This window comes from Anolis sagrei, chromosome 3, assembly GCF_037176765.1.
Source record: "Anolis sagrei isolate rAnoSag1 chromosome 3, rAnoSag1.mat, whole genome shotgun sequence".
NCBI classification, from domain to species: domain Eukaryota; kingdom Metazoa; phylum Chordata; class Lepidosauria; order Squamata; family Dactyloidae; genus Anolis; species Anolis sagrei.
In genome coordinates, this window is record NC_090023.1 from 240,912,062 (window position 1) to 240,934,607 (window position 22,546).

General features: G+C 38.4%; 1 protein-coding gene across 1 annotated transcript in view; it reads left to right on the forward strand.

The window, feature by feature from the left end:
- Positions 1-22,546, forward strand: part of RNF13 (ring finger protein 13) — a 73,190-nt gene that overhangs the window by 37,944 nt on the left and 12,700 nt on the right. The window contains exons 5-8 of the mRNA XM_060767730.2: positions 8,238-8,325; positions 9,653-9,743; positions 11,408-11,513; positions 14,755-14,848. Coding sequence (XP_060623713.2) covers positions 8,238-8,325; positions 9,653-9,743; positions 11,408-11,513; positions 14,755-14,848 — 379 coding nt within the window. The remainder of the gene's footprint in view (positions 1-8,237; positions 8,326-9,652; positions 9,744-11,407; positions 11,514-14,754; positions 14,849-22,546) is intronic.

The following is a 22,546-nucleotide window of genomic DNA, read 5'->3' on the forward strand; positions in this document are numbered from 1 at the left end:
ACTACAAGTTCCTTCTTTGTCCCTGAGCAATCTACTCACTGCCCTTAAAGCACTCTTGTTCACCTATTTTTAGACTCTCCTCACATCCTAGGTAGAAGGTATCGTCGTTCCTATTCATCCTCACAGTTTTGTCTTTCATCCATTTGCTATATTCAATTTATGTAATTACTAATTTTAACAGGGTCTTACCAGAAAATAAATTCATGAAAATTTCTCTGTCTCATTATGTACTTCAGCTTTTCTAAAAAGAATGTTATTTCCTACATTCATCTTCTGTGCCCCCACCTCATCTCCAAGTTGGACCCCCTGCCATCAGAACTTTAGCCTTCAGAATTGTGTCTCCTCTCTCAAAGTATTTTGTCTGCCAATTTCCAAGTCTTCTTTTAGGTCATACCTTATTTGTCAAAGTGCTATCAAAAAACAAGATGGGAAAAGTTGTTTTGTAATTTGTCTTCTTTTCCACTGGATGTCACTGTTATTATCTCTCTAGTATCCAGTTCACACTGCTCATATAAAACAAAATTCGTAATCACTTTTCTTCCATTTCCCATGGTAAAACAAAACCTTGGGCATATCAGCTCATAGGTAAGCAAACCCAGCCTTCTTTTCCTTTTGTTTTCTCATCATTAAAATAAGCAATTAGTAAATCCAATGACCAAGTTAGGGATAGGGGTTTCAAATTCTCAAAATCCTCCAACACTTTGATGAACTTCTTAAGTTTCAGGGTTAAAAGATCAAGTCCTTTGATTATTCATAAATTTGATTTAAAATGTTCTCTCAAGGATTCCCTGGGTCCTCCAGTGTGACTCTATGGTAAGAGAGAACTATAGAGAACTTATCTCTAGAAAGCTCTGGGGCCTCCAGTGTGATTTTATAGTCAGTTGTATAAGAAAACAGTAAAATAGTTTTGAAGGACAAAAATGCACTAGGTGGAACAAATAAGAACAGGTCAAAAGCCTAGCTTATTACGCAATCATAGATTTTTTTAAATAAAAAAAAACCCCCAAATGCCTTCCATTAAAAAAAGCTTGTTAATGTAAAATGCACTCCTAGAAGGCGGGGGAATTTTGCTATATCCCCAGCAGTTGTAAATTCAGGTGTATTGGGTGCCTTCAATGTGTTTGCAACTTACATCAACCTTAAGGCTCATCTATCATGGGTATTTTGCAGCACTTTGTGTTCAAAGAAAGTTTGCCATTGCCTTATGAGAATGAAGGACCAAAGACCTGTATTCAAAGGACTCCTAGTCTTAACACTCAATCCATTACACTGTTCTCAGCATTTGTTTTCAAAACCAGAAGTAATTTCTGGTCACTTGTTGTTTGAGAAAAAAATTCCCCTAGGCCTAGGATAGCCCAGCACTGGCCAAAACCATGCTGAAATTAACCTTCCCTCCAATGTTCCTTGAGGGCAATGGTGGGGATTTGGAATTTTCCTAGAGGAATGGTCCTCCTAGGTTTGATGAGGATTGTGCACAGCCCCTGGAACATGCACGGTTAACCGTTCTTAAACTAAACTATTTTCTAAATTTAAAGTAGCCCAGTAGGATGGATCCAGAAAGGTCATTATTAGGTGGAAAAAGGGGACCCCTAGAGGCAATCCTTTTTTTTTCTGTACATTTGTTCATCTTGCATGCATGATGAAGTGTTTCTGATTATATTCCACCACAGGTTTATTTTTAAATGTTAGTCATAATTCAGATCTCTCATTGTATAAGCCAGAAACTATTAGACATATCAGACATAAAAATTTCACAGCTGAAGTCAGTAATGAGAAAAACTGGGTCTAGTTCTTTTGTTTACACTTTTGCTGCAGTGGGAAAATAAGCCATGACAACAAATGACAGATTTTTCTTGCAGCATCCGGAAATATAACCTATGCGTATCCCAGAGAATTTGTGTGCCTGAAGTGACAAGAGCTACTGGAATATGAATGCCAGTTTCATTCAGGAGAGATAATTGCTGTGACCTGGACAGGGGTTGCAGAAAGTGCTGTATGGTTAACCTACTGCAATGGAAGAGGCTCCAATGTAGGACAGATTTTGCTGATTTATGCACTTAGACAGCAGATGCCTAAAGAAATTCTATCAGTTTTAGAAAGCATAATTGCAAACAGGGTTGGGTTATTTGTGTCATAAATGCTTACTGAACCCTCAGCATGTTGTAAATTATCCACTTACAAAGTAAACAATAGCAAATTATACACTTGAGTAAGAATAATGTATACTAAAGTTGTTGGGGATCACTTTAATCTGGTAATTCTTTAATGGGAATCTGCATGTTTTCCTTCTTAAAGGCAATGCCCAGTTTCTCACAGCATGAGTTGAGTGCTCTTTGAATCTCTTGATGAAATACTTCACATCTGTTTAGAAAATTGGGAAATTATTTGGTTTTTGAACCCTAAGCTCAACAGATCTTGCTTTTGAATGAATGAATGAATGAATGAGACTTTATTTCTATCCCACCCTATCTCCCTAGTGGGGACTCAGGGCAGCTTACAAAATATAGAGAGGCAAACATTCCATGTTGTATCAAAATACAAAATAACATAAACCAAAAGACAAAACCCAATTTAAATTTACACAAGCAGCAAAGACAATCAGACAACTGAACACTGACCAACAAAAGTGAACATATACCAACAATTTGCAGGAATTGGAAAAATCCTGAAGAGCTACCTTCTTCTGCCTCAACCTGAAAAAGTGTGGAAGACTATCTTCTAAAGTTTCTTAAAATTCCACTTCCTTTAGATTGGTGGTGGACACAGTGTGGCTTTCCATATAATGCTGGGCTGTAACTGGTACTGTTGGATGGTTCCCATGTCACAAGGCTCATGAATCCACTCTTGAGTTTTTTGAACTTTAAGGGAACTCTTATGCTATGAACCCTTGAATATGAGGTTTAACATCCTGGGTAGATTCTTTAAACCTAGAGCAGATTCCTTGTCTCAGTAATGTGGAAGCCACCATCCAATATTCCTCATCACTGGGTGTGTTAGTTAGGGCCAGTGAAATTGTAGCTCACATTTGGAGATCCAAAACTTTGGATACTAAATGAAAGATAGGGTTCTGGTTGTTGTGATGCTACAGCAGTGAAGTGTTGTTTCTAGGCAGACTTGTGTGGCACTTAATTTTAACTTCATTGTGCTTTTAAGTTGTTATTTCAGATCCTTTGAACTGTCTTTGAATTTTATTATTAAATTAATGACAACCTTTTGATTGCTAGAGGAAACGTCTTTATTTTTTCATACTTTTTAGGACTCTTATGAGTGCCAGTGATGCTTACACTTCAAGTTTTGAGTCTGCATCTCAGGGACTCCTGATTTCTAAATAGTTCTTACTGACTTTATTACTACTCTGTTAGTTATGGAAACTATGCCAAACTTTTTTAGGCTATGAACTAGCATGTAGAAAAGATAAAAGATCCCTGTGGTCTTTAAAGCAGGCATGGGGAAACTTCAGCCCTCCAAGTGTTTTGGACTTCAACCCTCACAATTCCTAGCAACCAGTAAAGTATACATTCTTTCAGCTTGTACTTTTGTAAACCACCAGATTGTTTCAGACTTAATAGAAATAAGAAACTGATGTGAAGCATATAGAGATGGAAAAAGTTAAAATTGTTCCTCAGAGAAAGAAGGGAAAAGTCCTGTTTAGTTGAGACAGGCTCAAGATGCCTCAAAATATGGCAGAATGTTTTTGGTCCTTGTTCAGATCTCAAAGCCTATAGCAATGCTGAAATGTCAAATTGGGGAGCTTCTTAGGAGCAGAAAAAGCAGACCTGCCATAGCTTATTGTGAAATATGTTTAAAATTGTCTAGAAAACAGGACAGAGTTCTCTGAAACACTACTTCGAAGATACCGATGGTAGGAGGAGAAAGGCAGTGAAAGAGAGAGAAGCACTGTTTTTAACATTCTTGACATTTAAACCAGGCAACAAAATCTCAGTGAGATACTACTAGAAAAAACCCTGAGGGGAAGATGGAGGAGGGAAAGAAAACAGAGAGCATAGGAACCTAGGAAGTACTTCAGCTTAGCGTAATAATAATAATAATCATGTAGTTGTTTATGATAATGAAGAACCAGTTTTGCTTGCACTGTTCTTGTTTACATAATATTTAATTTTTGTTTTTTAAGTTATCCAGCATGGTGTTGTGGGGTGAATGTTGGTCTGGGACTTTGAGAGACTAGGATAGGAATTGCTGCTCAAACAATGGAACTTATTGTGTGACCATGTGCAAGTCCTGCTCTATGAGTCTAAGAGCAAGGCAGTAGCAAACCTTCTCTGAATAAGTCTTGCAAAAAAACAAAAACCCTAGGAGAGGGTAACTTTTAAGTCAGCGTTGACTTGAAGGCACATAACAGCCGCACCCACGGCATCTTGCAAATGCTAATTGAATGTAAAATAATGCAAGCATCTCTCAAAATACAACGTAGGATGGAAGAAGTGTAAAATGTTTAGAACTTGAAAGTACATAGTTTATTTCACCCTTTAGTGTTTAATCACAAAGTAAACTTGACTCGGAAGTGTTACCAGTGCAAGCAGAAGGGGCAAAATTACAGGTAGAATTTCCCTTCTCAAAAATACTTGGGACAGGAAGTGTTTTGCATTTTTGCATGCCTATATTTACATATTTGTATATAATGAGATATTCTGGAGATGAGACCTAAATTTAAATATGAAATTCTTGTATGTTTCATTCATCTCTTAGACCAAGGTTCTAATCCCTGCTCAGACATGGGAATCCATTGGGTGTCCTCAGGAAAGTCACACTCAGCCTCAGAGGGACACAAAGGCAACCTCTGCTCCAAAATTCTTCCCTTGAAAACCCTGTGATAGGTTTGCCTTAGTGTTACTATAAACTGGAAATGGCAAAAGGACACATGATAATGACCACAAAGTACTGATTATCTAATCATATATGATTGGTCAATTTGAAGTAGTTTTAACTGCTTTTTGACAACAAATTTTATTGTTGACAGCTGTAGTTCATAGAATCATAGAGTTGGAAGAGACCTCATGGGCCATCCAGTCCAACCCCCTGCCAAGAAGCAGGAATATTGCGTTCAAAGCACCCCTGACAGATGGCCATCCAGCCTCTGTTTAAAAGCTTCCAAAGAAGGAGCCTTCACCACACTCCGGGGCACAGAGTTCCACTGCTGAACAGCTTTCACAGTCAGGACGTTCTTCCTAATGTTCATATGGAATCTCCTTTCTTGTAGTTTGAAGCCATTGTTCTGTATCCTAGTCTCCAGGGCAACAGAAAACAAGTTTGCCCCATCCTCCCTATGACTTCCTCTCACATATTTATACATGGCTATCATGTATCCTCTCAGCCTTCTCTTCTTCAGGCTAAATATGCCCAGCTCTTTAAGCCGCTCCTCATAGGAAAGTGTATGGGATCTGGTTTCCTGAAGAATTCAGTGACATGCTTTATATTCTGGAAATACACTAACAGAAAATGGGGGAGATAAGTCCCTTTTGTGCTTGCCTACCTGCCGGTTTCGGGTTTATTTTCATTTTATAAAACTTGTCTTTTCTAGTTAATAGAAAGTTATTATTATGCTTTTGCTTGTGCACCACTGCTGAGTATTTTCAATTGAAATATTATTTTATATATTTACTAGCTTATTAAAGTATTTATATACTACTCCCCACTAAAAAACCTAAATCATTTATAGTGAATCTACTAATGGAACAACTTTACAAAGAATTACATCATTGCATATCTTGCTGCTGATGCATTAATGTAAAAACTAATGGTAAATTTGACAGTCATCTATTTAATATCTATATTTACATATGGAAAGCTAAATTTGAGTGTTGAACCTGGACTCTTGGAGACTAGGATTTAAATGCTGCTCAGCCATAGAAACCTCCTGTGACCTTGGGCAAGTCATATACTCTCAGAGGAAGGCAATGGCAAACTTCCCTGAACAAATGTTACCAAAGAACGACAACTGAACATCACATGCGATGATGGATCATGGTGGCTCCAATATAACATCTGGAGTACCGCAATTTACCCAATTATAGATGCCTATCTTGTGCCAGTAGAGAGGTTGATATTTCTGTTTATAACTTTTTAAGAATTAGCTTGAAGCATGCATTTTCACTGCAACAGTTTTTGATAAAATGTCAGGTAAGATGATAGCCACTTTGAGTCCCCTTTGGGGGAGATTAAGCAGGGTGTAAATAAATATAATGATTTTTGGAAAGATTATGCCATAACCTTTTGGAAAATGGCATTCATTACCATTTGGAAAAACCAGGAATCTCCCCGAGAAGAGTTAAAAACCTGCTTGAGTCAGCCTGGTAAACTGGCTGGGATTTTTGGGGTTGTAGGCTAGAACACCTGTGGACCCACAGGTTGGGAACCACTGCTCTAAAGCATTCTGTTTGTACAGTTTTCTAAAAGCATGCTGTTTTTTACTGACTTCTAAACTGTACTGTTTCTGTATTGAAAGTCTAATGGCTTCTTTCTTTCTAAAATGGAGTATGAGTCCTAAATAGTCCCAGATCTGGTCATGTGGTGTGTAGCCCCTCTCATACCATAGAGTTAAGGAAAATTGCATACCAATACACACATATACAATATGGTAAGCAATCTGAATTATATACGTAACAATACCTAGTATAGGAGGCTTGTAGAAGGTGCTATTTCCAACAATAATAACAGTAGTAGTAGTAAAAGGATGTGGTGATGTAGAAAAAGTGGAGGGGGGAAGATTCACACACACAAGACTGACACTGTTCTTTTGTTAATATAGTTAAGGCTACATTAATTTGGATGTAAGTCCAAAACCAGCTTTCAATAACAAAGTTCCTTCTTCTAAATTAACATGCCAGTGAGAGCTTTCTTTCCCAGGGCTTATTATTATTATTATTATTATTATTATTAACTTTATTTGTACCCCGCTAGCATCTCCCGAAGGACTCGATGCGGCTTACACAGGCCGAAGCCTCAAAACACAATACAATAGAAAACATAACACAACAATAACAAAGCAAATCAAAACAATAAGCAAAATAACGACAATGGCAGTACATCAAGACATTATTAAAACTGGTTCGGCCGGCGCAATGGGGTACAAGGGTTAAAAGTGCTGAAATGGCAGGAGGCACATAGGATTAAAAGTGCGGTGTGCAGCGACGATTAGTTATGCTAAGGTGCTACTAGGACTTGGGGTGGGGATTCCTAGTCTGAGAAGGCACAACGGAACAGCCAAGTTTTTAAATTCCTTCTGAAAACAGCTAGAGTAGGGGCCTGTCGGAGGTCTTTTGGAAGGGTGTTCCAAAGTCGGGGGGCCGCCACAGAGAAGGCCCTGTCCCGTGTCCCCACCAAGCGCGCTTGCGATGTGGGTGGGATCACGAGCAGGGCCTCCCCAGATGACCGGAGCGAGCGTGTGGGTTCGTAGATGGAGATGCGGTCACGCAGGTAGGGTGGTCCCAAACCGTTTAGGGCTTTATTGTTACCATGGGGGGTTGGGGGTTGTTGAGATCACTGGATAAATGGGTGAGTATGAGATCCCCTGCTCTATGTGGGATTTTCTAATAAAAATTGCCTCCCTGTGGCCAGTTAATTAAAGACAAGACAATTAGTGAATGCATTGACAGTGGTTAAAATCCATCTAGTGCAGATCACTTTGGGTCACAGAGCAAATCAACCTTAAATCAAGCGAATCCATACGAATATAATTCCATTAAATTCACACCTACACGTGCTTTCTATTTATTCCAGGAACTAAAATGCATCGGTAATCACTCAAACAACAATAAAAGGTGACCATCCAACACAGAATTGCCATGATGTAGCAAAACCACATTATCCAAACCTCCCAGACTAAATGTACTCTTTATTTAAATATTTTTAAAGGAACTAATTGGATAATTTATTTTTCTTCTGTTTTTAATAAGAAAAATACATCATAATTTTCAGATCATGAGTTAGTGCCTTTTCTCTCACCCAGGGTTTTGAAAAAGGATTGCTTGTAAGACCTAAAACTGTTGTAGTCTTCTTATTGTATGAGCATGTCATGTCTGGGGTCAAATCAGTCAATAAGCTGTTTTAAATAGAAAGTACAATATGTTGTAGGCTAATCTTATATTATTCTTCTGACAACAAATTTGCCAGCATCAGCTATCTTTTTACTTTACTTATTCTATTTTGTGTTTGTGTAGGGGCTGTTATCCCAGTTCTGTGTGACAACTTTGTTAACAACCATTTTGTTTCTTTGTCAGGTTTTGAATGCTCAAAGAGCGGGCTATAAGGCAGCCATAGTTCACAATGTTGATTCTGATGAACTCCTTAGCATGGGATCTCAAGACAGTAAGTACAGGTATCACTTCTGTGCTGTTTGCAAATGATTTTCTTTCTTCAAGGCAGTGTTTTCTGCATCAAAACCTAGTTCTCATTAAGAGGGCAAACCCACATAACAATATCAAAAGAAGGCTGGAATTTAGAGGATTTATAGTTTGCTTTTTTAAATGATATTGTGCTGAAACAAGGATAGTTAGAAAAGTAGGTCTAAGGTGAAGGTGGGATCTCACAAGTACAAAGTAGTAGTCTATTGAATAAAGCATAGTTTGAAAACTAGGGTTTCACACAAGAGGAGCTGGTAGTACAGGATGTCATGCAGCAAGTACAGCAAAATAATGGTCCCTGGACCAGTGCTTATTCCTGAGCCACTGGCTACTGGCCCCAACAAGTTTCTGGAAAAGAAAGAAACAACTGTACTCAGTGGGCACAAATTTAGTGTTGGTCTTTGCCACACTGGAAAAAAAATGCCAATGACCCCATCTAATAGCCTGAGAAGCATTGCTTTAGATTTTTACTGAATACTGGTTTGGAGGTGTTTAAATCTTTTCTGTAGCACCACTGTAGACTGCTAATAAGACAAATACAGTCATCCTTCTGCATTTGCTGACCCCCGTGAAAACAAAAACCGCAAATTAAAAATTTCTATTTTTATTCAGAGAGAACATCTCTCTAGGAATTTTTATGTCTGAACTCTGTAGTGAACCAATTCTGTAAGCTGACCATCGATTCCTATTGTCCTCTAGAAATCTAGGTCCTCCAGCATGACTGGAGGAAGGTGATAATAGAGTCACAGTGGAAGACTTAGATATTCTTAGAAATAACATTTAAAATCAAATCTCTAAATAATGAAATCCACAAAAGTCGAAACTGCAAATATGGAGGGACAACAGTAAATGGGTCCTGAAACAAATCTACCCTGAAATCTTCCTAAATGATAGGATAGCTAAGCTGAATTTGTGGGACTTTGGACATGTTAAGGCGTGACTCACTAGAAAAAGCAGTAATGGTTGTTGAAGTAGAAATCAGTAGCAAAAGGTCAAGATAGCATTTCAGGTGGATAGACTCAACGAAAGAAGCCATGGTCCTGAGTCTGCCAGACCTGAGCCAGGCTTCTTGATGACTTGGAGGTTTCGTTCATAGGGTCATCATAAGTCAAGCTGACAAAACAACAAAAAATGTTCTGCTAAAAATAAACCACATAGCTATATGATATAGGGAGGTATTGAGACACACCTTCCATTCATTGTGAATTTGCTTATCATCAGCAGTTGTTATGAGCAACACACCCATACATATATTTCATATTAATCCTAGTCTTCTTTCTTTCTTTAAACAGTTGATGTTTTAAAAAAGATTGACATACCATCTGTCTTTATTGGGGAATCATCGGCCAAGTCTCTGAAAGAACAATTCACTTATGAAAAAGGGTACTGAAAACTTTCATTCTGTTTTGGCTATTCGCAAAGGATTTTTCTTGAATTGTGGTTTATCAACTATTTTCACCTTTGGTAGAAGAAAAAACTTGTCACTGCAGTTTTTTGAATTAAATATTTTAGTTAACCATAATCAACAAAAAAAAAGGAGTTGTAAATGTAGGAACTCTGTATCTGAGAGTCTTTTTTTGGAGACATATCTGAAGAGAAATATTGCAAGTCCTTCTCCATAGCTTGCTATTCTATTCAGCTTCAGAAGCTAGCAGCACTGAGATTGCAAGAAACATAGGAACTTTCTCCTGCCCATTGGTGCAGTAGATGAACAATTAAAATACTAAGTTGCATGAAGCTATCTGTGAAAAATACTTGTGAGTGTGATTTATTGATGCTATTTTATGGGATTTTCAGGCTAATATGTTAAATTCATGGGGAAAACCGTCAGAGAAGTATGAGAACTTGGAAGCATTACTTTTTTCTTTTTTTTTTGGAGTTCCCTGGTCATTGTGGAAGGGATATTTTGAAAGCGAAATCCAAAAAGACGGAAACTTCTTAAAACTCTGATGAATATTGTGTGTAGCATGTATACTCAGCCTTCTACTTTTATTTGCAATGTTCTGTTTTTTACTGTTTAAGTTGCCCTTTATGTTTGAATTTTTTTATCTTATTAGAAATTTTAAAGCTTGACAGATAGTATTTCCATAGAAATTTTCCACAATTTGAATGTGTAGGGTTGAGGAACTGCCCCCACATATACCATTTTGAAATAACAGCACTGCCATATGGTATGTGCTATAGCACCAGATAATTAGTTACTTCTATATCTGTTGCCTGCTATTGACTATTAATAATATTATACAACCCTTGTGCCTTACAAACTCAAGGGCAAAAAGACACCCAAAAATAACTGTTGCTACATCATCAGCTGATTGATGGAAAAGTGCAAGTTGACATATTTCTAGCATTATCTGGGCTTCTTATTTTCAGCATTGGATGAATTGCTCTTTGCACAGTGGCTTTTGCCGAAATGTGCATGTATATAAATGTATATGTAGAGCTTGTTTCCAAAAGGTACCAAATCCATCTGAACAAATTTTGCAGGAATTAAAAAAACATGCTGAGGATATACATTTTTTCACTATGAAATCTAATTTTACAAGCCCTGTACCAAAGCGATTTAATGCATTTTGATGTTTTTGATCTGTACATAATATTTTACTCCTAGCCAACAACGTGCTGCGATCTATACCTCCTGGAAAGAAATTCCACATATAGCCTTTGTAACCAAAATTGTGTTTCAAGATGCACTCATTCAGGGTTCATCCCACATTCACATATTAGCAACTAGATGATGATGTCATTTAGTACAGAATGAGCATTTTTGCCATATACTTTTTATAATGACTGGACCCAGATACAGTTTTAAATGTCAGCATTGTCTATAAATTAAGTTTTTAATTGGCTCCTACTGTGGATCTTGAACTGTAATCTGCTGAACGCAGTTTAGCCAATCTATAACTTTATAATAATGGCTGAGCAGTATAATGAGTGACTGTATGACCAAAAGTTCTTGACTTCATGCTTAATGTTGCATTTCTGAAATGTATCATGCCAAAGATTAGCCCTTTCTAAACCTTACACTCTCTCTTTTGCCTTCACAGGGGCCATATTGTATTAATCCCAGAGTTCAGCCTTCCTTTGGAGTATTATCTAATCCCATTCCTAATTATTGTAGGAATCTGTCTCATCCTAATAGTTATTTTTATGGTAAGTCTAAACTGTTGTGCTCCTCATTCAAAAAGTGTAACACCTGCACGTGTACAAGTTAGGCAGTTAGTTTCTATTTATGCTGTTGTAATATATTGCTAAACCCATGCGTCTTCTTAAGGTATTCTTTTTTAAATTAAATAACTAAGCTATTTTTGGCTAATCGTTTTTTTCATTTCTGTGTGATACTTTGGCATCATATTGATTAATTTGTAGGAGCTGTGTCCATTCTTCCCTGCCAAACAGGAAATGCACACTTCAGTTCTTCTCATATAATTAGAAGATTAAAATATAGGAGGAGCTGTGTCCAAGCCAAAGTAATAATCTTGCCGCTGTGTATCAGCGGCAGTAGAAGGTTTCAAATATCTGTAGGGTCCTGTGGAAACAAAGCCGCTATTAACCATGTTTAAGGATTAGCCACAAACATGGTGGTTTGAAGTGATTTTGTAAATTGTAGTTCTATAGCCATGGCTAAACTGTGTAGCTGTAATTAACAAACCATGATCACAGCAGTTTCCCCACTTTACCACAATGTCTTCACTTGCAAAATTCTGAGCTGGTTTTGTTTTTGTTTCCTTATTTGGATGGAAACAGAGCATAACTTGTCAAACTAATTGTTAATTTCTTTGTTGTTAATTTCTCTATAGTTTTGAGATGCAACAAAACTTGGCCTTTCCTAACAAATGTGATGTTTCCACTGTAGCATAAATGAGTATGTTCGTGTTTCCATATTTCCAAAACTGAAGTTCCTTTTTAATTCAAGCCACTTTCCTCATGCAGTTGCATCATTGGCAACTATTGTTCATGAAGCAAACCTATCATGGGTTTCCCTTTTCAGATTTGTTCAAATAAGGTTTTCTGGTGCTTTCCTCTGAGGCTCAGAGAGTGTGCATTGCCCAAGTTCATCCATGGACAAGTCACATGGCTGAGTAGGGATTTGAACCCTCGTCTCCAAAGCCTCAGTTCAACTACTACTACTAGCCCATGTTAGCTCTCCAACATGTAGAATATTAAACTCCTATGCAGGAATCCAGTATGAACACTAAACATTCAGTGATAACCCTATGTAGGCAATCAAACCACAACATACATCAACGTTCAGTTAGAAGGCTACCATATAACCCCACTTTTGGCATCACACATGTTACATGAGCCCCTCCTGATGTGGATAGCTGTAGAGTGTTGATGGTCTTCCAGGGGATGTGGACAATTGTACACCCAGAGGCCATGGCTTGTTTTTACAGGCATCTGTGTGCTGTGTGTGAACAACAGCAGGGAACAGGTGTGTGATTTTGAGATTTGGCTCTGTTACTCTTAATTATTATTATTATTATTATTATTATTAAACTTTATTTGTACCCCGCTAGCATCTCCCGAAGGACTCGATGCGGCTTACACAGGCCAAGGCCTCAACACAACAACAGCATAACAACAACAATACAATTCAAAGCAAATCAAAAACATAAAGCAATAACAACAAAATATTACACCATAACACAGTAAAAACCAGGGCCGGCCAAGTTATGGGTACAGATTAAAAGTGCTGGGTGTGACAGGTGGTATGTTGGATTTCTGGGCAAGTGCAACGTGTAGAGAATCTTAAACTCTAATAAGGTGCTTCTGGGACATAGTGCTGGGGTTTTCCTATTCTGGAAAGGCACATTGGAATAGCCAGGTCTTCAAGCTCTTCCTAAAGACTCTTAACATGGTTTGTGTACACAGTAAACTCAATATTCGAATATAGTTTTTTTACAAAGAAAGGAAAAGGCAAACTCGCTCTGAACAAATCTTGCCCAGGACAGTCTCTGATAGGTTCATCTTAGGGTTGCTATAAACCAGAAATGCCTGAAGGTATGCAACAACAACACGCATCTTGGACCTTTGAAAGCAACACTTTTGCTCTTAGTGCATAAGTATATTAAGGTGTGGAACATTATGTACCTATTTAAAAATAAATAAATAAAAGAAAGCTTAGGTCATCAGCAATAAAACGATGTACTTAGGATAAATTTCTGAAGGCCAGAGGAAAGATGTATAAATAACCATGCAAACCCTAACAAACCTTTTTTGCAGTCCATCTTCTCTAACATTAAGAAGTCTTTGCAGGGACTAGCTATATAATTTTAAACAGCTCTTTCATCTGAAAGTTGAGATTGTGAAACCTATTCAAGTGTTCTGAGAATAAAAATACACACAAATAGAGGGACTCTCTTAGTCCTGCCTTCCACCACCATTACTCTCCTCACATAAAGATTGACAGTCTGAAGAGAAGTGGTTGCATGCTTTGTGAAGCTCTCCACATGATAAATTTAGGAAAGCAGGGTTCTTGCTCAAATGGCAGTCTAGATGGATAGAGGAGAAACTGTGTTCAGTTTGTTCCCCTGTATGTATAGAGAGATGGAGAACTGGAGCTAACTCACTCCCATTCCTTGTGTGTTTATTGTTCCTAATTAGGCTTATAGAATGCTTGTGATGGGATTACACCTGAAGCATTTGCTGGATTCTGTACTCTTTGTTTGTTTTTGTTTAACATTCTGCCTTTATCCCAAGGTTAGGACCAAAATTGGACTGCAACATAGTAAAATATCTCAGTAAAACATAGCAGCTTGTACCAAGATTTATTTATTTATTTATTTATTTGGGGTTCTTGTACCCCGCCCTTCTCACCCAGGGCGGCTTACAGCTGCAAGATATAGTGTAAATGAAAAGATTGACTGAAATAATTAAAACACATTATAAAAATGTTGAAAGTCAAGCATCTCTATTTAAGGGCAGTTCTGTAAGAGATGTTTGTGTAAAAACAGTCTACTAAACTGAGGACAAGAGGATGGCAGGCTAATAAAATTCCTTGAGTAGAAGACTACCAGGCCTGGCTATAATTTTGCTGCATGGCATGAATGCCATGTTACAAATATTTTATTTTTGTGTTCTAGTTCCATAATGAGGAATTTTGAGAAGTATGAAAATAGCCTGATTTGCCAGTTGTCTTCTAAACATACAATTCAGACTTCATAGCTTTTATGACTTCAGAGAAGTCATAAAAGCTATGGGAGTGTTGGTATTTTGTATATAGATGTGTGGGTTTCCTATTACCACTTTTTGGCATGATTTTTACATGACTCAATATGCACATGCCTCCTTTAGATTAGCTATTCTCAGAACAAAAGGAAATTGAGTTGTTGTTCTTCACCTTTTTTTTGTGTCAATTTTCCATATTCTATTTCTGTCTCTGTCTTTCAAGATCACAAAATTTGTCCAGGACAGGCATAGAGCAAGAAGGAATCGGCTTCAAAAAGATCAGCTTAAGAAGCTTCCGGTACATAAGTTCAAAAAAGGTAAATGTGGCTTTTTTGAATTGATTAAGCAATCTATGCTGCGGGTCTTCAATGCTACTGAGAGCTGCAAAGGGCGTGGTGCCATTTCAAAATACGTGAAACAAAGCAAAAAACTCTCCAGAGCTTTCGGTGCATGATTGATATTGAAAAGATTGAGACCAAGACACTGAATTAGTTAGTAGATAAAACTTACAATTGTTGATGGGACTTTCCTGCTAGAAGAGGGGGTGGAGGATAATAACAATAATAATAATAACAATAATAATAATAATAATACAAATGCCATCAAAGCCAGAATTGAAAAGTCTATGACAAATCCCAAGTGTAGACTCTGCAAGGAAACAGATGAAACAATAGATCTCATTCTCAGCTGCTGCAAGAAGATTGCGCAGACAGATACAAGCAGAAGCATAACACGATTTTTCAGATGATTCATTGGAACTTGTATCACAAATACCATCTGCCGTGACAAAGAACTGGTGGGATCACAAGCCTAAAAAAGTTACAGAAAATGAACATGTCAAACTACTCTGGGACTTCCGAATTCGGAGTGACAGAGTTTTGGAGCACAATACTCCTAACCTCACAATCGTGCTAGAAAACCAAGTATGGATCGTCGATGTCGCAATCCCAAGCGACAGCAGAATTGAAGAGAAACAACTGGAAAAGTTGACACGATATGAGGATTTAAAGATCAAACTATAAAGGCTCTGGTACAAGCCAGTCAAGGTGGTCCTAGTGGTGATTGGCACACTGAATGCAGTACCTAAAGACCTTGGCCTGCACTTAAACACATTTGGCGCTGACAAAAATTACCATCTGTCATCTGCAAAAGACCACCCTACTGGGATCTGCATGCATTATTCGCCAATACATCGCACAGTCCTAGACACTTGGGAAGTGTCCGATATGTGATCCAATACAACAGCCAGCAGAGTTACCTAATCTTTTTGTGTTTTAAGTAATAATAAGCTTTATTTATAGCCCACCCTATCTCCCCAAGGGGACTCAGGGCAGCTTACAGCAAAGTAAAACATGTTTGATTTCCCACTTTCATTGGACTTGAGGAATACGTAGTAAGTGACAAAAACACTTCCCTTTTTGCTTGACTGAATGTCACCCTATCTCTTTGGCCCTTGCACAAACAGAAGGAGCCCTTTCATTTGCATAATAGTAAGTCTGAGTTTAACCCCCATCTTCTTCATGGCATTAATTCTCTACTTAAGGCATCCATTTGATAGTTGTGAGACAGAGTTTGAGATCTATTATTGGGTTAGTACTGAACCAAACACTTCTTGCGAGCCAGAGAACCAGTTAACAAGCACACTTAGTTCAGACTTTTCAGTAACTACTTATATCTGAGTGGTATAATGTCAGAAGAGTTCAGTATAACGGTGAACTTATCGCCATAACCTCTTTTTCCCCCAATTTACACTGTTGATGTGAGCAATTTTTGAAAGCAATTATTTGCGAACTTTCCAGTCGCAGTAATGATGAACCAATTTAGAGGATAGAGGGCATCTTCTTTGTATTTTGAATGAAGCCTAATTAACTGGATACCTTGGGATACTGAAGTCTTGATTTTTCACTGAAAAAAAGAAGAGGAAATAAATTTCGCAGAATACATTGTTTTTACAGATAAATTGAACATGGTTTATATTTGAACTGGATTATTTTGTCTTATCAGATTCTCCATTCCATTGCATTTTGTTGACTGCAATAGTCAGGCACAATTTGTTATTCTTTTCTTAGCCCCCAAGTCTCTGAAATAGTTTGAAGCATTACGATTCTTTAGTGGTGAGGTGGGGGCTGTTTCTACTAATAGTTTTTCTCTTAGATTTTTGCCATAGCTCAAGAAATGCTTTCAGTCTAACAAGTATATTGTTAATATAACTGCACTAGTCTCACTGGCAACATGAAAAGTATGCCAGGCTTGCAGAGAGGTATAGATTCGGGGCAGAGCTGCACCCTGTGTCATTTGCCCTTGATAACAAGTCTTGCATTATTGATATTACTAGTAGAACTACCTGCAAAGCAGATGTTCAGCTGAAAAGTGCACACAGTGTCAAATGCAAACTTGGTTTCTCATAAAAAAATTAATGAGGCTTTACCTCTGCAAGGCTGAGTGATCTTTGCTGAATGTTTTTGTTTCTCTGGGGCTTAGAATTGACTATAAAGGAGTGGTTTTGCATCAAGAAAGGCCGAGGTTAATTTTGCTACATGTTAAGGATTTCTGATGGAAACTCATTAAGAGGCATATGCATAAAAATAATTGAATGTTGCTCTTGTGTTTTGAAATACATCATTTAATATTTCCTTATGCATGTTATTTCACTAGGTTGGCAGGTATTCCTTGTTTTGAGAGTGCAGGTAGCGAGTCAGCATAATGTATTGGCTTGAGTGTTGGAGTAGGATACTGGGAGATGGGGGTTCAAATCCTTGCTCAGGTATGGAAACCCACTAGGTAACCTTGGGCGCAGGTCACACTTTTATCCTCCAAGGAAAGTCTTCAAAGGAAACCTCGTAATACGTTTGCCTTAAGATTGCTGAAAGTCAAAAATGATTTGATGGTACATAAACAAACCAGAATACAGATACAAATAAGGATGGCATATGACATTCATGCATGCAGAATAAATAAATTTTATTCGTGTTTCATACTGTTGGAAGTCATCCAGTGTGTCTTGTTATCAGACTGGTGCCTGATGTCAACAGAGCCTGCTGTCTCTGTTTTCCATGCCCTCTTTTTAAAAGCACCAGTTGGCACCAGGCAGCCAATGTTGTAATTACTCATAATTCTGTGCTTTGGTTTTCTGCCACTGTTGGACATGGCAGGCAGCAAAGGTGGCATTGTCTGTCACATTTTGCAGTTGGCTTTCTGTTTTGGAGACCAGTAATTTAATTTGGAAATCACGTTGCCACTTTCCTTTTTGAAGGACTGTCCTCTATACTGGTAATTGAATTATGCATTAAGTTAAAATTGAACAATCTCAGAATAACTATGGGGTTTCAGTTAGGAAATGCAAATAAACTAGGTTCAGAAAAGGTAATGGAGCAAATAAAAAGATTATTTGATGGAAATGAAATAAAACTGGCACTTTCTGGCACTCAGCGGATGAATTCCATACTCATTGTCTTCAAGTGACAAGCCTGCCTACCAATGCTATCCTTGCTTCCAAAAATCAGATTAAAAATAAATAGGGGGAAACCATGATGCTGTGCAACAAGCCTTCACTGAAAGGTGCAAGTCAAGTTTAACTTGGGAGTTGCAGTTCTCTGCCCATGGAATTAGAAGCTAAGTCTACATAAACTAAGTTGAATTTAGGTCTAAGTAAATATATGTAAGATTGTATTGTAAAGATTTGTAAATATATTTACTAGGAGAAAAGTTCTGCTGAGATAATTGAGCTGTATCTTAGAATAAAAAATGCTGTTTTGTCCTTTAATGTCGTTTAAATATATCCTTGGGGTTTAAGCCATCTTTATCATGTGTTCCACTGAGGATATGACTTTTAATGAACTTAGTCAATGTGAAAGACTTTTAATGAACTTTTAGTAATCTGTGTGGGAAAATGTTAAAAGGAGCTTGAAGGCAGTCATGTTTACACAATCTGACATCTTGCTATAGCTACTACATTTTCTCCATTTGGCTACTGTTTGATGGGTATTGATGTTCTTATCTTTTTATGATGTCTATTGCACCGTTTTATTGTTTTAATTATTGCAATGCAATATATTGTTGTTATTTGAAACACAACAAGATTAGTACACAGCAAACAGGATTACTGTGCTGGTTGTTGTATTGGTTCACACGTTGGACACTTCCCAAGTGTCTAAGACTATGTGATGTATCGGCGAATAATGCATGCAGATCCCAGTAGGGTGGCCTTTTGCAGCTGACAGATGGTAATTTTGTCAGGGCTGATTGTGTTTAAGTGCAGGCCAAGATCTTTAGGCACCCAGTGTGCCAATCACCACTGAGACCACCTTGACTGGCTATTATTATTATTATTATTATTATTATTATTATTATTATGGTTTAATACTGTGGCTTGTTTTGCTCATTTGTGAGGATTTCATTACATTCCCACTCTCTCCTTTTCTCAAAGAATTTAGAAGACTAGACATGGCTCTCCCCAGCCAAGTGTATCCTTACAACATGCCTGTGAGTTTAGGTTTGCCTTGGGGAGCACAAATGTTCAAGATTTAAGTGTTTGGAGAATTTGAATGTGGGCCTTTCTAGCCTTTAGGCCAACCCTCAAACCACCAGACACTACATGTGGAGCAAGAATGTGCATACTTGAAATGAGTGTGTGCCATAAGATTAATGCATGCACCCATTTTCTAAAGAAGAAACCAAAGATTGCAGCCATTTCTGGAAAATAACTTCCATGGCATGGACAGGATGGTAATGCACACCCTGATCACTGTCAACTGCCTTTTATTTATCCCTCTCCATCACCCAACCTAAACCTGGCCAGCTGTCAGTGTAACACCTTTCCCTTGGACTACCCAGGGTGAAGCAGTGAAGTTGAGAAGCAGAAGTGTTTCCCATTTTCATCCTCTTGTTCCCCCCTGCCTGAGGGGAACAGATGGCAACACAGGGATTTCTGTTCTGTTCAAATCTGGTGTGGTGTTGAGGGAGTCCTTAATTGGCTTTGCCACTGTTTCTTTCAAACAAGTGGGAATGGCGTGGGCTTCATACAACCCACATAGACTGTCTGCTTTGCTCTCAGGCTGCTCCCACAACGTGTACGTGATGGACACCATTGATAGGGGAAAAAACGGCTTAGAAAAACTCTCCACTTTAAAATCCAGGAGTGGGTTCCCCACTCTAAATGCCAGGAGCTGAAAGGTGGTCTGCTTTGCTCTACCCAGCAGATGGATAGGGCAGAGGAGATGGATCCTGTCTGGACTCTCAAGACTGGGGAATAATGGGAAGCTAGCCCTTTCCTCATTTGTTTGCGATGGACAGGGCGTCTCCAAAAGTATGTTGGTATTATATGGTTCTGCTGGGGAATCAGAACTGTTAGACTAAAAAAAAAACCCCTCCGTTGATGTGATTCCACAATAAATGTAGCAGAGTACCAGAAGTAAACTTCATAATCAGCAGAAACTTAAATATGATGAGCTGGGATAAGCTTGTATTCCTTATGATGGCACAAGATTTCAGAGTTAGAACTTTAGGTCCAAAAGTATTTATTGAAATAAAAGAAATTCAGTCTAGATAGAAAAGGTCTTGGAGCTAACTAGCTTACTAAATCTCCTAAAGAAGTAAAAGGGTAATAAGTCAAAGTGCATCTACATTTTGCCTAAAGAGAGAGGTAAAATGTGTCCTCACTGGAAGGAAGAAAAAGGCAGAAGCTACAATGGAGGATGGCCACATGGCCAGCCCAGGGCAATAAAAATGCCTTTGAAAAGTAAGTTCCCTCACAGAGATTCCTTTGCTACATTCTCAAAGGGGGAGGAGACAGTGGCAAGGAGGAGAAGGAAAGACAAAGCCCTTTTTGGTAAACATGCATAGGAAAGTGGGGAAGGAATATCTTAGCCTAATCCTGTCTCTAGTCTATCTACTCATTGAGGTCTGGAAGCTTGGTGACAAAAGAGACTTGTGCAGTCCAGGGATGAAACCCAAAAGATTATAGTATGAGTTCCCACATTCAAACAAATACCAAACTTTATTGAGGAGGTGGCATGGAGAAGTGGTTTCATCTGCTCATCTGACTCTTTGGTTTCACTTGTATGTGGCAGATTCTGGATTTTCACCACAGAAGTGTCAGAGAAGTTTAACAATTCCTTTTCCAGTGCTGCAGTTTTGATTATGGTTGTCATATTGTTTGGTAATTGCAATGTTGTAAATCTGGATTACGAGATTGCAGTTAATTTCTGTGGGTCACTGTATATGCAATGACCACATGTTTTACTCCCTGAAAACATATATTTCAAACTGCTCAGCCTCCCTTAGCCTAAATTAGCTGTTTCTGAGTTGCTGAAGGGTGGAGGATGCGAGCCATGATAAGGGCAGCCCTCTTCCTGTCACGGCATGCTGGGACAGGCAGCATCAGGGATCGCACAAGGGGTGAGATCGTAGCAGTATTGAGGGGAGCTTATTGGCTTAAAAGGTATGCAGGGGGGAGGTAGCATCGGGAGACGTACTGTAGGACCTTAGACTACGGTGTATTTTTAGAGTCCAAGGGATAATGCGGAAGTGGATGCATAAAAAAAAGTTTTTAAAGTCAGAGTGCAAGGCTCAGTGACTAATTCCCTGAGGTCACATCTGCCGTAATTCTAAACAGCCAGTGCTGTTGTAAAGAGATGACAAAGGTACAAATATTCCCTAATTACAAAAAAGCTCCCCTTTTCTAGCAACAGGCTGCAACTTCATACGCAGGATTCCAGGTCATTCTTGATTGTACTACTTTCAGGCACCCATAAGCTGTTGTATTAGCTGTTCTCATGAACAGGCTTACAAAATTGTGTGCCAACTGAAACTCCTATTGCAGATAGGATTTTGTATTTTTTTCTTTTATTTAAAATATTTGTATACCACTTTAAATATGATCCAAAATATGTCAGTTACTAATTACCAATACTTATTAATTACACTGTAGCTTTCCAGAGTGTGACATTTAAACTCCAGTCCATTTGTACTCAAAGCCGCTGCTAAATTACTATTTCGACATACAAACTGCTGGAAAGATGATAAATATTTCATCAAAGGGTCTTTGTTGAAACCACAGAGTGGGTGATGTGTTGAATCCATTATTGATAGAGGCTATACAACAGGGCTCTGCATTCTGGGATTGCATTGGTGGCGGAATCAGGATGAGAACTAGAGCCCTTCCACACAGCCATTTAACTCAGAATATCAAGGCAGAATATATATGCCAGTGTGGAATATCTGAGTCCACACTGGCATATATTCCAGTTCAAAGCAGATAATGTGGGATTTTATTCAGCTGTGTGGAAGGGCCCTGAGTCTCTTCCTTGAAGAATTTGAATCTTAAAGATGGGTGTTTTGTAGTCTTTACTATGACAGAAAAAATCATTTTTCTCTCTTCCTGGTACCTCCTTCATTCTTCCTTTCTGCCTAGTAGTCTGTTCGGGAAGGGGCAGACTACTCTAGCCAGTGGTCTGACCTTTTGCTAAGCATTTGAATTTAGACTCAGGGCCACATGTTACCCAATTACCATGAGCAATCAGACTTTGGTCTGATGTTACTGTTCCAATGTAATGCCACCTTACGCTTGTATTATCATTCAAGGACTACCATTATATCTATTGCTAAATTGGAATCATAGTCTTTCATCAAAGCTCTTAGGGCAGCATTTTTTGCCCCAGAGGAGTCATGTAGACAGAGACAGAGAGAAAATGATTAGCCTATGGCTCACTTGGTGAACATTTATCTAAAAGCCCTTCTACACTGCCATATAATCCAGAATATCAAGGCAGATAATCCAAATTATCTGCTTTGAGCTGGATTATCTGAGTCTACGCTGCCATATAATCCAGTTCAAGGCAGAAAATCTGGATTTTATACAGCTGTGTAGAAGGGGCCTAAGAAATACCAGAGAACCCTGGGAAGGTTGAACTTTGGTCCATTGTCATATTAGATTTGTACTTGGACTCTCCCAACCATTGCAGTGATCATTCTGCCTGTAAAATGGCACAGATAATTTATTCCATGGCACAAAGTGG